We start from the raw sequence: 20,820 nt of genomic DNA, 5'->3' as shown, positions 1-20,820 counted from the left end.
AAAATTAAAACATCTCTCCTGTTATTTACATCTGCAAAAATCTTCCATTGAACAATCACAAACATCCAGAACAGAAGTCGGTACTCACCCCAGTCTGCATCACTTACTCTTGCAAAAGAGCGATCCCTCAAAATTCTGCAAAATACAATTTTGAAAGTTTGATAAGTCTTATATGAAAAGCTGCCTACAGAAAAGGGTGATTTATGGATAATGTCAGCCATCACTCCCCAGCATCTCTCACTTCCAGATGCCGAGTCAACAGGTGTCTGCCACCCATCATGCATAGCTGCCACCCATCATGCACGTGTCCTATTTTAATGAACAGTAAGGTGTATAATACATAACGGCCAAGTGTACATCCTGACAGGCAGCCAATGATGCTACATCGTCTGCACCTGATGATGAAGTAAGAGATGCCAAAAATCCCTTTAAAGGGAATCGGTCACCAAGTTTTTGCAATTTAATCTAAGAGCAGAATAATATACCGTAAGTCACAAGACCCCGATTCCAGGAATGTGTCACTTATTAGACTGTGTGCTGTAGTATCGATGCAATCAGCATTTTATCAGCAGGAGAATAACACTGTGGGACTACAGCTCACATGCCCAGCAGTCAGGCTACTGTGTGTGACCCCGCCCCCACCACTGATTGGCAGCTTGCTCACACTGCACTGTGTACTCGGGAAGCTGCTGGTCAGGGGTGTGGGTGGTGTTATACACAGAGCAGAAGACTTCATCAGAGAAAACAGGTATTCTATGATCACTACCCCAAGTGGCCCAGTAAGTGATACATCCATGGAATCCGGCTTTCTTGCCCTAAATTATATTGCTCTTAGATTATATAGCAAAAAACTGCTGACAGATTCCCTTTAACCCCTTAATGACCGCCAATACGTCTTTTAACTGACCTGAGATATAAGAGAATAGCCTCCCCATACAGATGACAATCCAGCATCTGTCGGTTGTACACTATAGCTGACAACTTGCTGTATCAGCCACGATCAGTATTTGTGCCTTCTAAATCTGTTTAACCCCTTAGATGCTGCTGTCAATAGTGACTACATCATTATAAATGGTTAACAGAGCGTGGGGGCTTCTTCTTTATCCCAATTGGTGCCCTCAGATCATGATTTTGTTGTCCTGATGTTTGCGATGGCAATTCATGACCAAATAGCGGCCTTAGAGTCTGACGGCTATAGTAATCTGTTTAGAAGTTAGCAACATTTAGGTGGTAAAAATACACATTTTCATTTCTGTCATGCCATTTTGCATTAATTCCTGTAAAGCACCTGAAGGGTTAATAAACTACCTGACAGCAGTTTTCAATATGTTTAGGGGTGCTGTTTTTAAAATGGTATCACGTTTGTGGGTTTCCCAATATATGGGACCCCTAAAGTCACTTTAAACATGGATAAGTCCCTAAAAAAATAAATGTGGTAAATTTCTTTGAAAAAATGAAAAATTGCTGCTACATTTTTAAACCTCCTAAAATGCTAACAAAATAAAATAACATTTTACAAATGGTGCTGATGTAAAGCAGACATGTGGGAAATGTTATTTATTAATGGTTTGCTGTTGTATGACTATCTGGATTAAAGGGATAATCATTCAAATTTAGAAAATTGCTAATTTTTTAACATTTTTCTCAAATTTTTGATATTTTTTATAAATAAACACAAAAAATGTTGAACAAAATTTACCATTATCATAAAGTATAATGTGTCACGAAAAAACAATCTCAAAATCACTGGGATTTGTTGAAGCGTTGCAGAGTTATTACCACATAATATGACACTGGTCAGATTTCAAAAATTTGGCTCGGTCACTAAGGGGTTAAAGAAGGTCTGTAACAAAGTTAAAAATAACCAATTTCTACTTAATTTTATTTCCGCTCCTCCCCTGAATATGCATTTTTTTCCCTGTTAATTCCGCCATACGGTTAAAGAGATATAAGTATTATACTTTAGTACACATTTTTATGTTTTTTATTATAATTTTCTACAAGGGTGCATTGCTCACAGGATGCCCTGTGGAGGGCCTGTATTTAGGCTGTTTTGAATTATTAACCTGTCAGCAACACCCCCAGAGACCATAAAAATAAGCACTAAATAAAAAGGTCCATATCTTGAATTATGTATGGGGGTTTAAAAAGAAAAAAAAAAAAAAAAAAGAATGATCAGTACAGTAGCGGGAATAAGCGCATACTGTGTCTTCTGAAGGAATTCACCGCCCCCTTGGCTTTTTACCTATTCCATTACATTATTTTTGTCATTCAATTTGCATGTGATACATCAGCACTAAATAATGTAAGTTGGTGAAGAGAGAAAAATCTAGTCATAAATTATATTTATGCGATCAAACAACAAAAAATTGGCATATTCATATGTATCCACCCCTTTTGCTACGAAACTCTAAAAAATTTTGGGGCAAGCAATTACATTCATAAGTCACACGCTTAGGGACAGGAAGCCACTTGTGTGCAGTCTAAGTGTCACATGCGCTGTCAGTACTTACACACCTTCTCTGAAAGACCACAGAGGCCGCAACACCATTAAGAGGCTCCACTAACCAAACACCATGAAGACCAAGGAGATCTCCAAACAATATTCTTTTAATTTGAGGGGATTTTGTAACAATTTTTGGGAAGGGGATTATAGTTACACACAATAAGGCGAGTAACAAAACATAACAGTGATGTAAAACCTGTTCTATTACACAAGTAACAAGATATATTAAAAGAAGAATCAACAGAGAAAAAAAAAGGTTAATGCAAGAGGAAAAGAACTGTGGAAAGAAAAGTTAGGAAATTTAGAGGGTAAGGCTAAAGAAAGAAACTGGCATAGGAGAAGGTCGGATCAGGATGTCTCCAAACAGGTTAGGGACAAAGCTATTGAGAAGTAAAAGTCAGGGTTGGGTTATAAAAATATATATATATATATATATATATATATATATATATATATATATATATATATATATATATATATATATATATATATATTATCAGTACAGACCAAAAGTTTGGATACACCTTCTCATTTCAAGATTGTATAGTCATGAAAATACAGAACAAATTGTACATTCACACTGAAGGCATCAAAATTATGAATTAACACATGTGGAATTATATACTTAACAAAAAAGTGTGAAACAACTGAAAATATGTCTTATATTCTATGTTCTTCAAAGTAGCCACCTTTTGCTTTGATGACTGCTTTGCACACTTTTGGCATTCTCTTGATGAGCTTCAAGAGGCAGTCATCGGGAATGGTTTTCCAACAATCTTGAAGGAGTTCCCAGACATGCTTAGCACTTGTTGGCCCTTTTGCCTTCTCTCTGCGGTCCAGCTTACCCCAGACCATCTCGATTGGGTTCAGGTCTGGTGACTATGGAGGCCAGGTCATCTGGCGTAGCACCCCATCACTCTCTTTCTTTGTCAAATAGCCCTTACACAGCCTGGAGGTGTGTTTGGGGTCATTGTCCTGTTGAAAAATAAATGATGGTCCAACTAAACGCAAACCGGATGGAATACCATGCCGCTGCAAGATGCTGTGGTAGCCATGCTGGTTCAGTATGCCTTCAATTTTGAATAAATCCCCAACAGTGTCACCAGCAAAGCACCCCCACACCATCACACCTCCCTCCTCCATGCTTCACGGTGGGAACCAGGCATGTACAGTCCATCCGTTCACCTCTTCTGTGTCGCACAAAGACACGGTGGTTGGAACCAAAGATCTCAAATTTGGACTCATCAGATCAAAGCACAGATTTCCACTGGTCTAATGTCCATTCCTTGTGTTCTTTAGCCAAAACAAGTCTCTTATGCTTGTTGCTTGTCCTTAGCAGTGGTTTCCTAGCAGCTATTTTACCATGAAGGCCTGCTTCACAAAATCTCCTCTTAACAGTTGTTGTAGAGATGTGTCTGCTGCTAGAACTGTGGCATTGACCTGGTCTCTAAACTGAGCTGCTGTTAACCTGCGATTTCTGAGGCTGGTGACTCGGATAAACTTCTCCGCAGAAGCAGAGGTGACTCTTGGTCTTCCTTTCCTGGGGCGGTCCTCATGTGAGCCAGTTACTTTGTAGCGCTTGATGGTTTTTGCAACTGCACTTGTGGACACTTTCAAAGTTTTCCCAATTTTTCGGACTGACTGACCTTCATTTCATAAAGTAATGATGGCCACTCGTTTTTCTTTGCTTAGCTGCCTTTTTCTTGCCATAATACACATTCAAACAGTCTATTCAGTAGGACTATCAGTTGTGTATCCACCAGACTTCTGCACAAGGCAACTGATCGTCCCAATCCCATTTATAAGGCAAGAAATCCCACTTATTAAATATGACAGGGCACACCTGTGAAGTGAAAACCATTCCCGATGACTACCTCTTGAAGTTCATCAAGAGAATGCCAACAGTGTGCAAAGCAGTCATCAAAGCAAAAGGTGGCTACTTTGAAGAGCCTAGAATTTAAGACATTTTCAGTTGTTTCACAGTTTTTTGTTAAGTATATAATTCGACATGTGTCAATTCATAGTTTTGATGCCTTCAGTGTGAATGTACAATTTTCATAGTCATGAAAATACAGATACATCTTTAAATGAGAAAGTGTGTCCAAACTTTTGGTCTGTACTGTATAATATATATACAGGTCCTTCTCAAAAAATTAGCATATAGTGTTACATTTCATTATTTACCATAATGTAATGATTACAATTAAACTTTCATATATTATAGATTCATTATCCACCAACTGAAATTTGTCAGGTCTTTTATTGTTTTAATACTGATGATTTTGGCATACAACTCCTGATAACCCAAAAAACCTGTCTCAATAAATTAGCATATCAAGAAAAGGTTCTCTAAACGACCTATTACCCTAATCTTCTGAATCAACTAATTAACTCTAAACACATGCAAAAGATACCTGAGGCTTTTATAAACTCCCTGCCTGGTTCATTACTCAAAACCCCCATCATGGGTAAGACTAGCGACCTGACAGATGTCAAGAAGGCCATCATTGACACCCTCAAGCAAGAGGGTAAGACCCAGAAAGAAATTTCTCAACAAATAGGCTGTTCCCAGAGTGCTGTATCAAGGCACCTCAATGGTAAGTCTGTTGGAAGGAAACAATGTGGCAGAAAACGCTGTACAACGAGAAGAGGAGACCGGACCCTGAGGAAGATTGTGGAGAAGGACCGATTCCAGACCTTGGGGAACCTGAGGAAGCAGTGGACTGAGTCTGGTGTGGAAACATCCAGAGCCACCGTGCACAGGCGTGTGCAGGAAATGGGCTACAGGTGCCGCATTCCCCAGGTAAAGCCACTTTTGAACCATAAACAGCGGCAGAGGCGCCTGACCTGGGCTACAGAGAAGCAGCACTGGACTGTTGCTAAGTGGTCCCAAGTACTTTTTTCTGATGAAAGCAAATTTTGCATGTCATTCGGAAATCAAGGTGCCAGAGTCTGGAGGAAGACTGGGGAGAAGGAAATGCCAAAATGCCTGAAGTCCAGTGTCAAGTACCCACAGTCAGTGATGGTGTGGGGTGCCATGTCAGCTGCTGGTGTTGGTCCACTGTGTTTCATCAAGGGCAGGGTCAATGCAGCTAGCTATCAGGAGATTTTGGAGCACTTCATGCTTCCATCGGCTGAGATGCTTTATGGAGATGAAGATTTCATTTTTCAGCACTACCTGGCACCTGCTCACAGTGCCAAAACCACTGGTAAATGGTTTACGGACCATGGTATTACTGTGCTCAATTGGCCTGCCAACTCTCCTGACCTGAACCCCATAGAGAATCTGTGGGATATTGTGAAGAGAAAGTTGAGAGACGCAAGACCCAACACTCTGGATGAGCTTAAGGCCGCTATTGAAGCATCCTGGGCCTCCATAACATCTCAGCAGTGTCACAGGCTGATTGCCTCCATGCCACGCCGCATTGAAGCAGTCATTTCTGCCAAAGGATTCCCGACCAAGTATTGAGTGCATAACTGAACATTATTATTTGATGGTTTTTTTGTTTGTTATTAAAAAACACTTTTATTTGATTGGATGGGTGAAATATGCTAATTTATTGAGACAGGTTTTTTGGGTTATCAGGAGTTGTATGCCAAAATCATCAGTATTAAAACAATAAAAGACCTGACAAATTTCAGTTGGTGGATAATGAATCTATAATATATGAAAGTTTAATTGTAATCATTACATTATGGTAAATAATGAAATTTAACACTATATGCTAATTTTTTGAGAAGGACCTGTAAAATTATATATATATATATATATATATATATATATATATATATATATATATATATATATATATATATATATATATATATACATAATTGTCTAAGGGGTACTTCCGTCTGTCTGTCTTTCTGTCACGGTTATTCGTTCGCTGATTGGTCTCGGCAGCTGCCTGTCATGGCTGCCGCGACCAATCAGCGACGGCCACAGTCCGATTAGTCCCTCCCCTACTCCCCTGCACTCACTGCCCAGCGCCCGCTCCATAATCCTCTCCACTCACCGCTCACACAGGGTTAATGGCAGCGGTAACGGCCCGCGGTGTAACACACTCAGTTACCGCTGCTATTAACCCTGTGTGTCCCCAACTATTTACTATTGAAGCTGCCTATGCAGCATCAATAGTAAAAATATGTCATGTTAAAAAAAAAAAAAAATAAAAAAAAAAACCTGCTATACTCACCCTCTGCCGCCGTTCTCGCTCCTCTCCACACTCCCGGGACCGCTTCATTGCAAGCGGCAGCTTCCGGTGAGGTCCCGTCCCAGGGCTGCTGTGCGACAAGGACCTGCCGTGACGTCACGGTCATGTGACCGCGACGTCATCATAGGTCCTGCTCACACCAACCCTGGGACGGGACCGCAAGCTGCCGCTTGTAATGGAGCGGTCCCGGGAGCGTGGAGAGGGTGCGAGAAAGGCGGCAGAGGCTAAGTATAGCAGGACTTCAATGGGCTATAGGTGAGTATATGGTTTGTTTTTTTAAGTCTCTATACTACGTGGCTCTGTGCTGGGCAATATACGACGTGGCTGGGCAATATACTACGTGGCTGGGCAATATACTACGTGGCTGGGCAATATACTACGTGGCTGGGCAATATACTATGTGGTTGGGCAATATACTATGTGGCTGGGCAATATACTATGTGGACATGCATATTCTAGAATACCCGATGCGTTAGACTCGGGCCACCATCTAGTATATATATATATCCAAAACGACAAGAAATGCAAATGCACTCACCAACTGCAGTTGAAAGTGTCCTTTATTTAAACACCAAGCGGTACATCTTCACGGCACGGGGGAGTGGAGGATAACCAGGGAGAGTGCGGCAGAAGAGACGACGGCCGTTTCGCGCTGCACAAGAGCGCTTCTACGGGTCCATGCCATGCTACTCCTATTCTCTTTTGTTGTGTATATATATATATATATATCTCAATCTGTCATAATGCTCTGGAGCACCATCAAATCCACCATCAATTATATAGCATGATATAAACATACATAGTCAAAATTGCTTTAATGGATAGTCCTGTCCTAATCGATAAGTCTGCAGTCACTCGGTGTGACTTATTAATCCCCCCCAGTGCGAGCATTGTGCGCTGCCGGGATTCACCAGTTTCTGAGCCAGGACCAGAGGATCTTCTGCACAGGCGAGTCACTGTGACCTCCGGTGTGCACATTGATAAGGTGCTCTCCACACTTCCTCTCTGCATAGTCATTGCTAGGAACCATGTGTACATGATGATGACTATGTGCCAGGCAGCAGCTGCCAAGGCAAACAGGATCATGGGGTGCATTAAAAGAGGTCTGGATACACATGATGAGAGCATTATACTGCCTCTGTACAAATCCCTAGTTAGACCGCACATGGAGTACTGTGTCCAGTTTTGGGCACCGGTGCTCAGGAAGGATATAATGGAACTAGAGAGAGTACAAAGGAGAGCAACAAAATTAATAAAGGGGATGGGAGAACTACAATACCCAGATAGATTAGCGAAATTAGGATTATTTAGTCTAGAAAAAAGACGACTGAGGGGCGATCTAATAACCATGCATAAGTATATAAGGGGACAATACAAATATCTCGCTGAGGATCTGTTTATACCAAGGAAGGTGACTGGCACAAGGGGGCATTCTTTGCGTCTGGAGGAGAGAAGGTTTTTCCACCAACATAGAAGAGGATTCTTTACTGTTAGGGCAGTGAGAATCTGGAATTGCTTGCCTGAGGAGGTGGTGATGGCAAACTCAGTCGAGGGGTTCAAGAGAGGCCTGGATGTCTTCCTGGAGCAGAACAATATTGTATCATACAATTAGGTTCTGTAGAAGGACGTAGATCTGGGGATTTATTATGATGGAATATAGGCTGAACTGGATGGACAAATGTCTTTTTTCGGCCTTACTAACTATGTTACTATGTTACTATGTTACTATGTAGGGAGGAAGTGGAGAGAGCACCTTATAGGCGCACACTGGAGGTCACTGAAGTGGAAGACGCTGGCGCCTGCGCAGATCCCCTGATCCCTGAATGCAGCGCCCACAGAAAGGAGGATGAGGTATGTACTTCTGAGGGTGTGCAGGTTTTCAGGGACATAACGGCTGTGCATGGGAGAGGGGTAATATTGTAATGAGGACAAGGGGCAGGTATTTCTTACAGGCAACGCACGCCCCAAAGCCTGGAAGAAATCATTAGCATAAAGACAGAATATAATATTTCTCCACAACAAGACCATTAATATGAGGCAGACAGGTAGGACTAGTGTAACATTTCCATTACCTGTAAGCCCATATTAATAGGTCATATACGTCCCGGGGGTGACAGATTCCTTTTAATATATGGCTATGAAGTGGAGACACTCCGGTCGGAAGAGCTGGTCCTAGCTTGGACCGATTTGCACGACCCTTTGGGCTCCATAATAAACGTGGATGTGATATCCTGCATGTGCAGAGGAAGGGATATAATTTCCCAAAACACTCTTCCATATTATTAGGGTGTAAGAAGTATCGTTTCTCCTTGCGGAGAGTGACATGATAAGCATGTCGAGATGAGGAGACTTAAAGATGCAATGCTCCTCTGGGAAACATGCAAATTGTCTCTTCAGAGAGGAAGAGGACTAGAACTCTAGTCCACTTTGCACTGACGAGGGGCAGTACCCCGAAACACAATGTCTGCAAATTGAGATTCTGGTTTGGCTTTTATCCTAAGACATGTGACAAGGCTCGTTAAGGGTCGAAATTGACTGTTAGGATTGCTACTTCCAAAGGGTGGCACTAGAGTTCTAGTCCTCTCTGAAGAGATAATTTCCATATTATTAGAAACACTAGATGGTGGCCCGATTCTAACGCATCGGGTATTCTAGAATATGCATGTCCATGTAGTATATTGCACAGCCCACATAGTATATTGCCCAGCCACGTAGTATATTGCACAGCCCACGTAGTATATTGCACAGCCCACGTAGTATATTGCACAGCCCACGTAGTATATTGCCCAGTCACGTAGTATATTGCCCAGCCACGTAGCATATTGACCAGTCACGTAGCATATTGCCCAGCCACGTAGCATATTGCCCAGCCACGTAGCATATTGCCCAGCCACGTAGCATATTGCCCAGCCACGTAGCATATTGCCCAGCCACGTAGCATATTGCCCAGCCACGTAGCATATTGCCCAGCCACGTAGCATATTGCCCAGCCACGTAGCATATTGCCCAGCCACGTAGCATATTGCCCAGCCACGTAGCATATTGCCCAGCCACGTAGTATATTGCCCAGCCACGTAGTATATTGCCCAGCCACGTAGCATATTGCCCAGCCACGTAGCATATTGCCCAGCCACGTAGCATATTGCCCAGCCACGTAGTATATTGCCCAGCCACGTAGTATATTGACCAGCCACATAGTATATTGACCAGTCACGTAGTATATTGACCAGCCACGTAGTATATTGCCCAGCCATGTAGTATATAGCCCAGCCACGTATGTCAGTATGTAGGTTAAAAAATAAACATATACTCACCTTCCGAGGGCCCCTTGTAGTTCGCTCACATGACCATGACGTCATGGCAGGTCCTTCTCCCATACCATCCTTGGCACCGGACCTGCCGCTTGCATGGAGCGATCACCGGAGGGTCGCGAAAGGTGAGTATATAATGATTTTTTTATTATTATTATTTTTAACATTAGATGTTTTTACTATTGACGCTGCATAGGCAGCATCAATAGTAAAAACTTGGTCACACAGGGTTAATAGCGGCGGTAACGGAGTGAGTTACCCGCGGCATAACGCGGTCAGTTACCGCTGGCATTAACCCTGTGTGAGCGGTGACTGCTGGGAGTATGGAGCGGGCGTCGGGCGCTGACTACAGGGGAGGGACTAATCAGACTGTGGCCGTCGCTGATTGGTCGCGGCAGCCATGACAGGCAGCTGGCGAGACCAATCAGCGACTTGGATTCCATGACAGACAGAGGCCGCGACCAATGAATATCTGTGAGACAGAAGGACAGACAGACAGAAAGACGGAAGTGACCCTTAGACAATTATATAGTAGACTAGATGGTGGCCCAATTCTAGCGCATAGGGTATTCTAGAATATGTATTTATGTATGTATATAGCAGCCACATAGTATATAGCACAGGCCACGTAGTATATAGGAGTCATGTAGTGTATAGCAGACAAATACTACGTGGCCTGTGCTATATACTATGTGGCTGCTATATACATACATAATGTAGAATACCCGATGCGTTAATACAGGTCACGCAATATATAACAGTGGCCACGAAGTATATAACACAGCCACATAATACATAACATAGCCCACGCAGTATATAGCAGCCACGCAGCATATAACACAGGCGACGTAGTATATAACAGGCCATGCAGTATATAACACTGGCCACGTAATATATAGCACAGCCCACGCAGTATATAGCAGCCACGTAGTATATAACACAGCCCACGCAGTATATAGCAACCACGTAGTATATAACACTGCCCACGCAGTATATAGCGGTCACGTAGTATATAGCAGCCACGTGGTATCTAACAGCCCACGTAGTATACAGCAGCGTGGGCACCATATCCCTGTTAAAAAAAATAATTAAAATAAAAAATCGTTATATACTTACCCCTGGGATCCAGCGAAGCTCCGGCGATACGCACATGGCTGCCGCCATCTTCCGTTCCCAGGATGCATGGCGAAATTACCCAGATGACTTAGCGGTCTCGCGAGACCGCTAAGTCTTCTGGGTAATTTCGCCATGCATCGCCGGGAACGGAAGATGGCAGCCGTCGCGAGCGGCTCGGCGGACAACGGAGGGTGAGTATAGCAGGTTTTTTGTTTTTTTTATTATTTTTAACATTACATTTTTTTACTATTGATGCTGCATAGGCACAGGTAAAAAATTGGGGACACACAGGGTTAATAGAAGCGGTAACATTACCCGCGGCATAACGCGGTTCGTTACCGCCGGCATTAACCCTGTGTGAGCGGTGACCGGAGGGGAGTATGCGGGCGCCGGCCACTGACTGCGGGGAGTAAGAAGCGGCCATTTTCTTCCGGACTGTGCCCGTCGCTGATTGGTCGTGGCTGTGTTGCGGCGACCAATCAGCGACTTGGATTTCCATGACAGAGGCCGCGACCAATGAATATCCGTGACAGAAAGACAGACGGAAGTGACCCTTAGACAATTATATAGTAGATTAGAGAAAGAGAAGTCTACAGCTCTACAAGATTTAGAAATCAGAGGTAACAGCTTAAACATTAAATACCTGAATTATACAGACTAAGAAGTAAAAATTAAAATGGATGTCTCCAGAGTAATTAAACTTTGCCATGGTAACAATTAACAGCTTCTAGGGAAGACCCAAGGGGGTTAAAAGAAGAACTTAGGTTAAACAAAATAGTATCTAGTGCAGTAAGGTGATGAATTAAGAGTCAAGTGAATATATTTGCACTATGGATTTTTCTCTTAATTTTGCCTCCATGGTCGCTCATTAACTGGTCAGTGCACAGTAACAAGCTTGACCTCTACTCAAGATATTGTGGTCAGAAGGGCCTGTCACGCTGGATACATACACTGTGCAACCGAGGCAAATTGGATACAAGAATTAAAAACAATGTTAATGTTTTGACATTATTAGAATGCTATTTTCTATGCAATAAAATTCGCATTATAAGAATAATGAATATGGTTCATGCCCTTTAGATGGAAAAACTTAAAATTTTTGTGCCCCGGTGACTTCAAAATAGCACACTTGAAGGAAACCCATATATTGATATGCGGTCTAAAGGTCAGTGGCCATGTCTGGACCACTCATTCATTTTATTAAAAGGGCATCTGGCATCAAAATGGCTCCTGAAAAATAATAGACTTGGGCTGGACCACTGTTCACCACTGATGAAAATATATAGTATACTTTTACAGTTATTTCTACTGATGAATAGCTGGTGGCATGTAGTTATGGACCGGATGTGCTACACACAGTTAAACATGTAGAGCTGCTTTGCCCTGTATACTGATCAGACCTTACTGGTGTTCCACGTCGGGTCCTCCTCTGACCAAGATCAGTAGAAAAACTTTTCAGTTGAGGGCAATGTGGCATCTTTACCATTTCCAAAAGACAAGTACCGTGTGCTAATACACTGCTCAAAAAAATAAAGGGAACACAAACAGAATATAAATCAAACTTCTGTGAAATCAAACTGTCCACTTAGGAAGCAACACTGTTTGACAATCAATTTCACATGCTGTTGTGCAAATGGAATAGACAACAGATGGAAATTATTGGCAATTATCAAGACACCCTCAATAAAGGAGTGGTTCTGCAGGTGGGGACCACAGACCACATCTCGGTACCAATGCTTTCTGGCTAATGTTTTGGTCACTTTTGAATGTTGGTTGTGCTTTCACACTCGTGGGAGCAGGAGACGGACTCTACAACCCACACAAGTGGATCAGGTAGTGCAGCTCATCCAGGATATCACATCAATGAGAGCTGTGGCAAGAAGGTTTGCCGCCTCTGTCACCGTAGTGTCCAGAGGCTGGAGGCACTACCAGGAGACAGGCCAGTACACCAGGGGACATGGAAGGGGACGTAGGAGGGAAACAACTCAGCAGCAGGACGCACTGCCAGATTCCAGCAAAATGACCTCCAGCAGGCCACAAATGTCCATGGCTGCACAAGCGGTAAGAAACTGACTCCATGAGGATGGTCTGAGTGCCCGACATCCACAGATGGGGGTTGTGCACACAGCCCAACACCGTGCAGGACGCTTGGCATTTGCCACAGAACACCAGGATTGGCAAACTTGCCATTGGCGCCCTGTGCTCTTCACAGATGAAAGCAGGTTCACACTGAACACATGTGACAGACGTGACAGAGTCTGTAGATACCGTGGAGAGCGATCTGCTGCCAGACCTCATGTGGCTGGAGTGTGTCAGCAATTCCTGCAAGATGAAGGCATTGAAGCTATGGACTGGCCCACCCGTTCCCCAGACCTGAATCCGATTGAACACATCTGGGACATCACGTCTTGCATCCTCCACCAACGTCACGTTGCACTACAGACTGTCCAGGAGTTGGCGAATGCTTTAGTGCACGTCTGGGATGAGATCCCTCAGGAGACCATCCGCCGCCTCATCAGGAGCATGCCCAAGCGCTGTACAGTAGGGAGGTCATAACTGGCACATAGGGGCCACACACAATACTGTGCATCTTTTCCTTGTTGTGAGGTATTTCCACTGAAGTTGCATCAGCCTGTAATTTGATTTTCCACTTTGATTTTGAGCATCCTTCGAAATCCAGACCTCCATGGGATATTAATTTTGATTTACATTGATAATTGTTATGTGTTATTATTCTGAACACATTCCACTATGCAATGAATAAAAATTTGCAACTGGAATATTTCATTCAGAGATATCTATGATGTGGTATTTTAGTGATCCCTTTATTTTTTGAGCAGTATATAGAGAAATTTTTAAATTTAAAGGCTTTTAGGTAAAAAAAAAAAATACACTTAATTAAAGGATATCAAGGGGAAAGAGATAAAAGGGGAAATGAGAGATTTTACAAAAAAAAGAAAAAAAGGAAAAAGCCTTTTTGTATTTGTAGTAATACAAGATTTGTGCTTGGGTTCTAGAGATCAAAGGCAGCTCAGTGCTCGCATCTGTAGATCAGGTGTTGGAATAGCTAGGAGTGAGGTCAAAAGAAGTAGTCTGAAGCGACATTACACCTGACGTGCTATGAGCTCGCAGGTTTACTCTGTACTGTGTAATACTTTATTATCATCCACAACTACCCTAGCCTAAGGCAACACTGTCAGAAGACATCATACTTGGATTTATGAAAAGATCACAGTCTTCATTGCTGTTTTGAAACCTACAATATAACCGTTAGCAGCAAAATTGCCATCTACTTCTGTATTCTGTCTCACTTTCAGTTACACAGAGTCTTCAGGAAACTCAAAAATACAAAGCACAATCTTACAGTAAATCCAAGAAGGCCTTCTGAACAAATCAAGTTTGGCTGATCAGGTTAGGCCATGGAAAAATGTGCCATGTGTACAAATGGGCTCATTTCAGGCTCCCAGCAACAGCGTGTAGAGTGTAGCTTACATCCGTGGACACCTCGGCACGGCATCTCCAGACAACAATTTTTCATACATTCTTTAGCTGACCACTAAAGCTGGGAGTAACTTTGGCTGTGTCAACGGTCATACAGACCAAGCTTGCCACGTGCCATTTTTACATCACAGCATAATGTGGGTGAAGGGCGTCGCACTGCGGTACTAAGGGAATCACGACAAGTCAAAAACTCCAACTGGGTTTGACTTTTTGTGACTTGCCTATGACCCTCTCCTACAAGGCACAATCCTATTCATCTGCATTGTAGCAGTGGAACACAGCAATCTTTAGCTGCGAGATCGCTTGTATAGCCAGCATTGCTCTAGGTTCCCCTATAGCAGTGTTCCCCAACTCCAGTCCTCAAGAGCCACCAACAGGTCGTGTTTTCAGGATTTCCTTACTGTGGCCCAGGTGATGGAATTGTTGCCCGTCTAGTTGATGGAATTCTCACCTGGGTAATACTAAGGAAATCCTGAAAACATGACCTGTTGGTGGCTCTTGAGGACCAAACTTGGGGAACACTGCCCTATAGTATTACCAAAATACTATTATGACTTAAAGCCGAGATCGCCTGGAATGTCTGCAGCGTGAAGTCACATACTGTATAGGTAAGGCCTCCTCCACATATCCGCGTTTCCAGTACGTGTGGTATGTCCGTGATTTTACACAGAAAGGTCAGGAAGAAATGCTGCCGGAGAAGCCTGTGTTGGTGGGGGAGGATTCCAGGGGAGCAGACGCAGCAGCCAGGCTGCAACGCTTCACCCGACAGACGGAGAAGACCCGGAGCTCGGGCGGTGACTGACAAGGTGAAAGATAAGCCTGTGGGGCATGGAGATATGGAGGAGCTGGGGGAGGAGAAGGGAGAAGACAGTGATGGCGGGAGCAGAACTGGAGTGCAGTAGGAGGAGGAGAGCGGGGGAATCCTGAAGGACACTGCTATGCATCAATGGACTGCAGATACCTGAGGAGCCCACTCTGAAGGATGTGTTTAAAGTGGTGCTTTACAGTCACACTATTCTCACCAATGTGGCTGCGCAGTTGGGGGTCCTGCAGGCAGACATGTCCAAACTGCAACATTCAATGCATGTGATTAAGGAAAGGATGGGAGAGTTGGAAAAACGCATTAGCAGTGCTGAGGACTATATAGGAAAAGCGGATAAGGCCACAAAACGCATGAGTGCTGCGATTTCTGCCATACAAGCAAAAACGGATAACCTTGAAAATAGGTCCAGGCGCAATAATATGCGGCTGATTGGGGTGCCTGAAAAGACGGAAGGCACAGCGCCAACAGAGTTCTTTGAGAAATGGCTACTAAACAATATTGGAGCTGAAAAGCTGTCTCGGATATACGCAATTGAAAGAGCACACCGCGTTCCTACGCATCCCCTCCCCCCTGGGCGTCCTCCTAGACAAGTGCTAGCCAAGGTCTTGCATTACCGGGATAGAGACGCCATTCTCAGACATGCCAGAGAGAACCCGGAATTAAAGATAAATGGTTCCAGGGTTTCCATATTTCCAAACTTCTCCATAGAGGTGCAGAAGCAGAGAGCCAAATTTGACCACATCAAGAAGAGGCTGAGGGAGATCGGCGTCACTTACTCGATGCTGTACCCGGCCAAACTAAGAGTGGTCGCTGAAGGGAAAGTGCATTTTTTCGGAGGATAAAGAGGCACTCGGATGACTGGAAAGCAATGAGTAACATCTGCGTCAAGCGAAACTGAAGGACTCAGCGGGATGATAGAACGGTTCTCCTCTATTCTTGTTTCTCTTATTTCCGAGGGATCCATTGGCTCCTTTTTCCCTTCTGGTTTCTGTGTTTTTATGAGTAGGGGACGGGCCCTTGTTGGATCTTGAGTTTTTTTCTGCTTTGTTGTTTTGTTTTTTTTTGTTGTTGTTTTTTGTTTTGAGAGGGGGGGGGATTTTAATTTTTGAAAATTTTAATAGGCTGTAATCTACAAGTCAGGCGAGTTACAACAGTTTGGGACAAGTTGTGGGACTGCTTGGCAGGGTTAACCCCCTTCATGACCTTGGGATTTTCCATTTTTTTCCGTGTTTGTTTTTTGCTCCCCTCCTTCCCAGAGCTATAACTTTTTTATTTTTCCGTCAATATGGCCATGTGAGGGCTTATTTTTTGAGAAACAAGTTGAACTTTTGAACGACATCATTGGTTTTAGCATGTCGTGTACTAGAACACAGGAAAAAAAATTCCAAGTGCGGTGAAATTGCAAAAAAAAAGTGCAATCCCACACTTGTTTTTTTTTTATTGGCTTTTTTTTACTAGGTTCACTAAATGCTAAATCTGACCAGCCATTATGATTCTCCAGGTCATTACGAGTTCATAGACACCAAACATGTCTAGGTTCTCTTTTATCTAAAGGTACCTTCACACATAACGATATCGTTAACGATATCGTTGCTTTTTGTGACGTAGCAACGATATCGTTAAGGAAATCGTTATGTGTGACAGCGACCAACGATCAGGCCCCTGCTGGGAGATCGTTGGTCGCTGAACAAAGTCCAGAACTTTATTTTGTCGCTGGATCTCCCGTGGACATCGCTGGATCGGCGTGTGTGACACCGATCCAGCGATGTCTTCACTGGTAACCAGGGTAAACATCGGGTAACTAAGCGCAGGGCCGCGCTTAGTAACCCGATGTTTACCCTGGTTACCAGCGTAAAAGTTTTTAAAAAAAAAACACTACATACTTACCTACCGCTGTCTGTCCCCGGCGCTGTGCTCTGCACTCCTCCTGCACTGGCTGTGAGCGTCGGTCACCGCTCTGCTTTCCGGCCGCTGTGCTCACAGCCAGTACAGGAGGAGTGCAGAGAAGCACAGCGCCAAGGACAGACAGCGGTAGGTAAGTATGTAGTGTTTTTTTTTACTTTTACGCTGGTAACCAGGGTAAACATCGGGTTACTAAGCGCGGCCCTGCGCTTAGTAACCCGATGTTTACCCTGGTTACCGGGGACCTCGGGATCGTTGGTCGCTGGAGAGCTGTCTGTGTGACAGCTCTCCAGCGACCAAACAGCGACGCTGCAGCGATCCGGATCGTTGTCGGTATCGCTGCAGTGTCGCTTAATGTGAAGGGGCCTTAAGTGGTGAAAAAAAATTCCAAACTTTGCTAAAAGAAAAAAAAATTGTGCCATTTTCCGATACCTGTAGAGTCATTTTTCATGATCTGGGGGTCAGGTGAGGGCTTATTTTTTGCGTTTTTATGATAGCATTTTGGTGCAGATACGTTCTTTTGATCGCCCGTTATTGCATTTTAATGCGGCGACCAAAAAAATGTAATTCTGGCTTTTCGAATTTTTTTCTCGCTACACCGTTTAGCGATCAGGTTAATCCTTTCTTTTTATTGATAGATCGGGCGATTCTGAACGCAGCAATACCAAATATGTGTAGGTTTGATTTTTTATTATTGATTTATTTTGAATGGAGCGAAAGGGGGGTGATTTAAACTTTTATATATTTTTTTATTTTTTCACATTTTTTTTTAACTTTTGCCATGCTTCAATAGCCTCCATGGGAGGCTAGAAGCAGGCACAACTTGATCGCCTCTGCTACATAGCAGCGATCATCAGATCGCTGCTATGTAGTTTAACAAAAGGCTTGCTATGAGCGCCGACCACAGGGTTATTGTAGTGTTGCCAAAACAGGGTAAGGATCAGACAGATCCAGCTTCTTATCACCCAATCTCGTTATTAACAATAGATATCAAAATCTTGGCCAAAATGTTGGCTAATCGTCTTAACAAGGTGATAATACACCGGGACCAGTCCGGTTTTATGCCCAATCGTTCTACAGCATGTAATCTTAGACGACTGTTTCTCAATATGCAGGTAAAGTCGGACAATATGGGTCAAAGGGTTGTGGTGTCTTTAGACACAGCTAAGGCATTTGATAGTGTGGAATGGCGGTATTTGTTTGCAGTTATGAAGGCTATGGGTTTTGGCGAGAGATGTATAAGTTGAGTGCAATTGTTATATGCGTCTCCAAGAGCCATGATACGGGTAAATGGGCTCTTGTCGGGGGGGGGGGATTTCCCTTTATATAGGGGAACGCCTCAGGGGTCCCCTTGTCTCCTCTTGTTTGCAATTGCTGTTGAGCCCTTGGCGGTGGCGATATGGAGGGATAGGGACATAAAGGGATTTAGATACGGAAACTATGAATAAAAGATTGCCCTGTACGTGGACGAAGTGTTATCGTTCTTGGAAGATGCGCAGGAGTCTCTGGGGGCCGTTATGAACAGCATTACAAAATTGGGGGCTCTTTCCAGATTACCTATTAATTGGGATAAGTCTGTGTTGTTGCCCATGGACGCGGTGGATCCTCTGACACTAGACCCTGGGGTTCCCTTAAGGGTGGTAAGTTAGTTTAAATATCTGGGCATCGTGGTTTCGGACAAAATAGAGGACTTTGTGTGGCTCAACCTGACTCCTGGAAGAAGCTATTTCTGTCGGTTGCAGGAAGAGTAAATTTGAACAAAATGATACTTATGCCTCAGCTCCTCTAAATATTAATAATAATAATAATCTTTATTTTTATATAGCGCTAACATATTCCGCAGCGCTTTACAGTTTGCACACATTATCATCACTGTCCCCGATTGGGCTCACAATCTAGAATTCCTATCAGTATGTCTTTGGTATGTGGGAGGAAACCGGAGTGCCCGGAGGAAACCCACGCAAACACGGAGAGAACATACAAACTCTTTGCAGATGTTGTCCTGGGTGGGATTAGAACCCAGGACCCCAGCGCTGCAAGGCTGTAGTGCTAACCACTGCGCCACCGTGCTGCCCAATTGCATAATGCTCCAGTGTGGCCGCCTCAGAGTAAATTTTAAAGCATCAATTTAGGGACTTAATTTGGAAGGGTGGATGGGCGCGCATCAAACTGGAACATCTGCAAAGGACGAAGGATGAGGGTGGTCTGGCAGCCCCCAATCCATGGATTTACTATATAGCATCTCAATGCCAGCATATGGTAGCTTGGGGAGAACCAGAACAGAGCTCTTCAGCGGGGATAATCATTGAATACACGGTAGGGAAAGGCCCATTGTTAGCCAGTCTAGCAGCAGGCAGATTCAGCATTAACCCCAAAAAATTCCCAACAATAGCTATGATGTTGAAAGTCTGGCAGAAAATTAAGCAATGGAGGGGAGTAACAGAATTTACGAGATATACACCAATTTGGTTTGATCCTAGATTGACAGAGCTTATGAGATTGCGGGGGTTTGGTCAGTGGAGGCGCATTGGCTGGGGATGTTATTAAAACATTTGAGACACTTAAGACTGAGTTTCCTTTGTCCCAGAAGATGTTCTTTCAATATTTGCAGTTGAGACATGGCCTAAATTGCCAAAAGGAGGGGTCGCACGTGATTCTGCAGTCCGATAGCTTGTTGAATCTTATCGGGCTTCGGAGGAGTACGAGGGGGTTCATTATCTTGATGTACAGGGGTCTGATGGATACCTTTTTATTGAAACACCCGTTAAGGATAAAGGAAAAATGGGTGGCTGATATGGGTCCTATGTCGGAGTCCCAGTGGGAGTCTATACTTTAATACATTCCCAGGGCATCCTTGAGTGTGGCTAAGAGGGTGTCACAGTTATACCTGGTGTATAGGGTGTACAGGACCCCGACATGGATGAGGAAGGCAGGACTGAGAGGTGACTCAAAATGCCAAAGGTGCGGTGAGGAGGATGCAGATTTGATACATATTATGTGGTCGTGTGCTCGCCTCCAGCCCTTTTAGGTGAAGGTGCTTAACTTGATTCAAGAGGTGACAGGGGTAAATGTGGTGCGTAACCTGCTGACTAGCCTTCTGGGTTGTATGGATGATATTGCTACGGATGAAAGTGGAAGGTTGATTATTGCAAGATTGTTGTATGCTGTGAGAAAGCTCATTGCGATGCATTGGTTGGATGAAAAACCAGCCAGGGAAAAAGGAATTTATTAATAAAATTAATTTTATTGTCTTTATGGAACGGAATATCTTCATCAAGAGAGGTCAGAATACAACATTTGAAAATGTGTGGGCGGATGGATGGATTACCCAGGCGTGGAGTCTGCTGAGTTATCGCAGATTTATACATATTAGTCCAAAAAGGTGAATACAGAACACATTCACAATATCAATACCTCAAAAGAACCTAGTAGATATATAAACCAGGC

General features: G+C 43.6%; 1 protein-coding gene across 1 annotated transcript in view; it reads right to left on the bottom strand.

Annotated features, from left to right (window-relative positions):
• Positions 1-20,820, bottom strand: part of HSD17B4 (hydroxysteroid 17-beta dehydrogenase 4) — a 505,871-nt gene that overhangs the window by 354,595 nt on the left and 130,456 nt on the right. Inside the window, exon 6 of the mRNA XM_069753449.1 lies at positions 89-135. Coding sequence (XP_069609550.1) covers positions 89-135 — 47 coding nt within the window. The remainder of the gene's footprint in view (positions 1-88; positions 136-20,820) is intronic.

The sequence above is a fragment of the Ranitomeya imitator genome, chromosome 1 (genome assembly GCF_032444005.1).
Source record: "Ranitomeya imitator isolate aRanImi1 chromosome 1, aRanImi1.pri, whole genome shotgun sequence".
Lineage (NCBI taxonomy): Eukaryota > Metazoa > Chordata > Amphibia > Anura > Dendrobatidae > Ranitomeya > Ranitomeya imitator.
The sequence above is the reverse complement of the archived record's forward strand: the minus strand, read 5'-3'. Positions and strand labels throughout refer to the sequence as shown.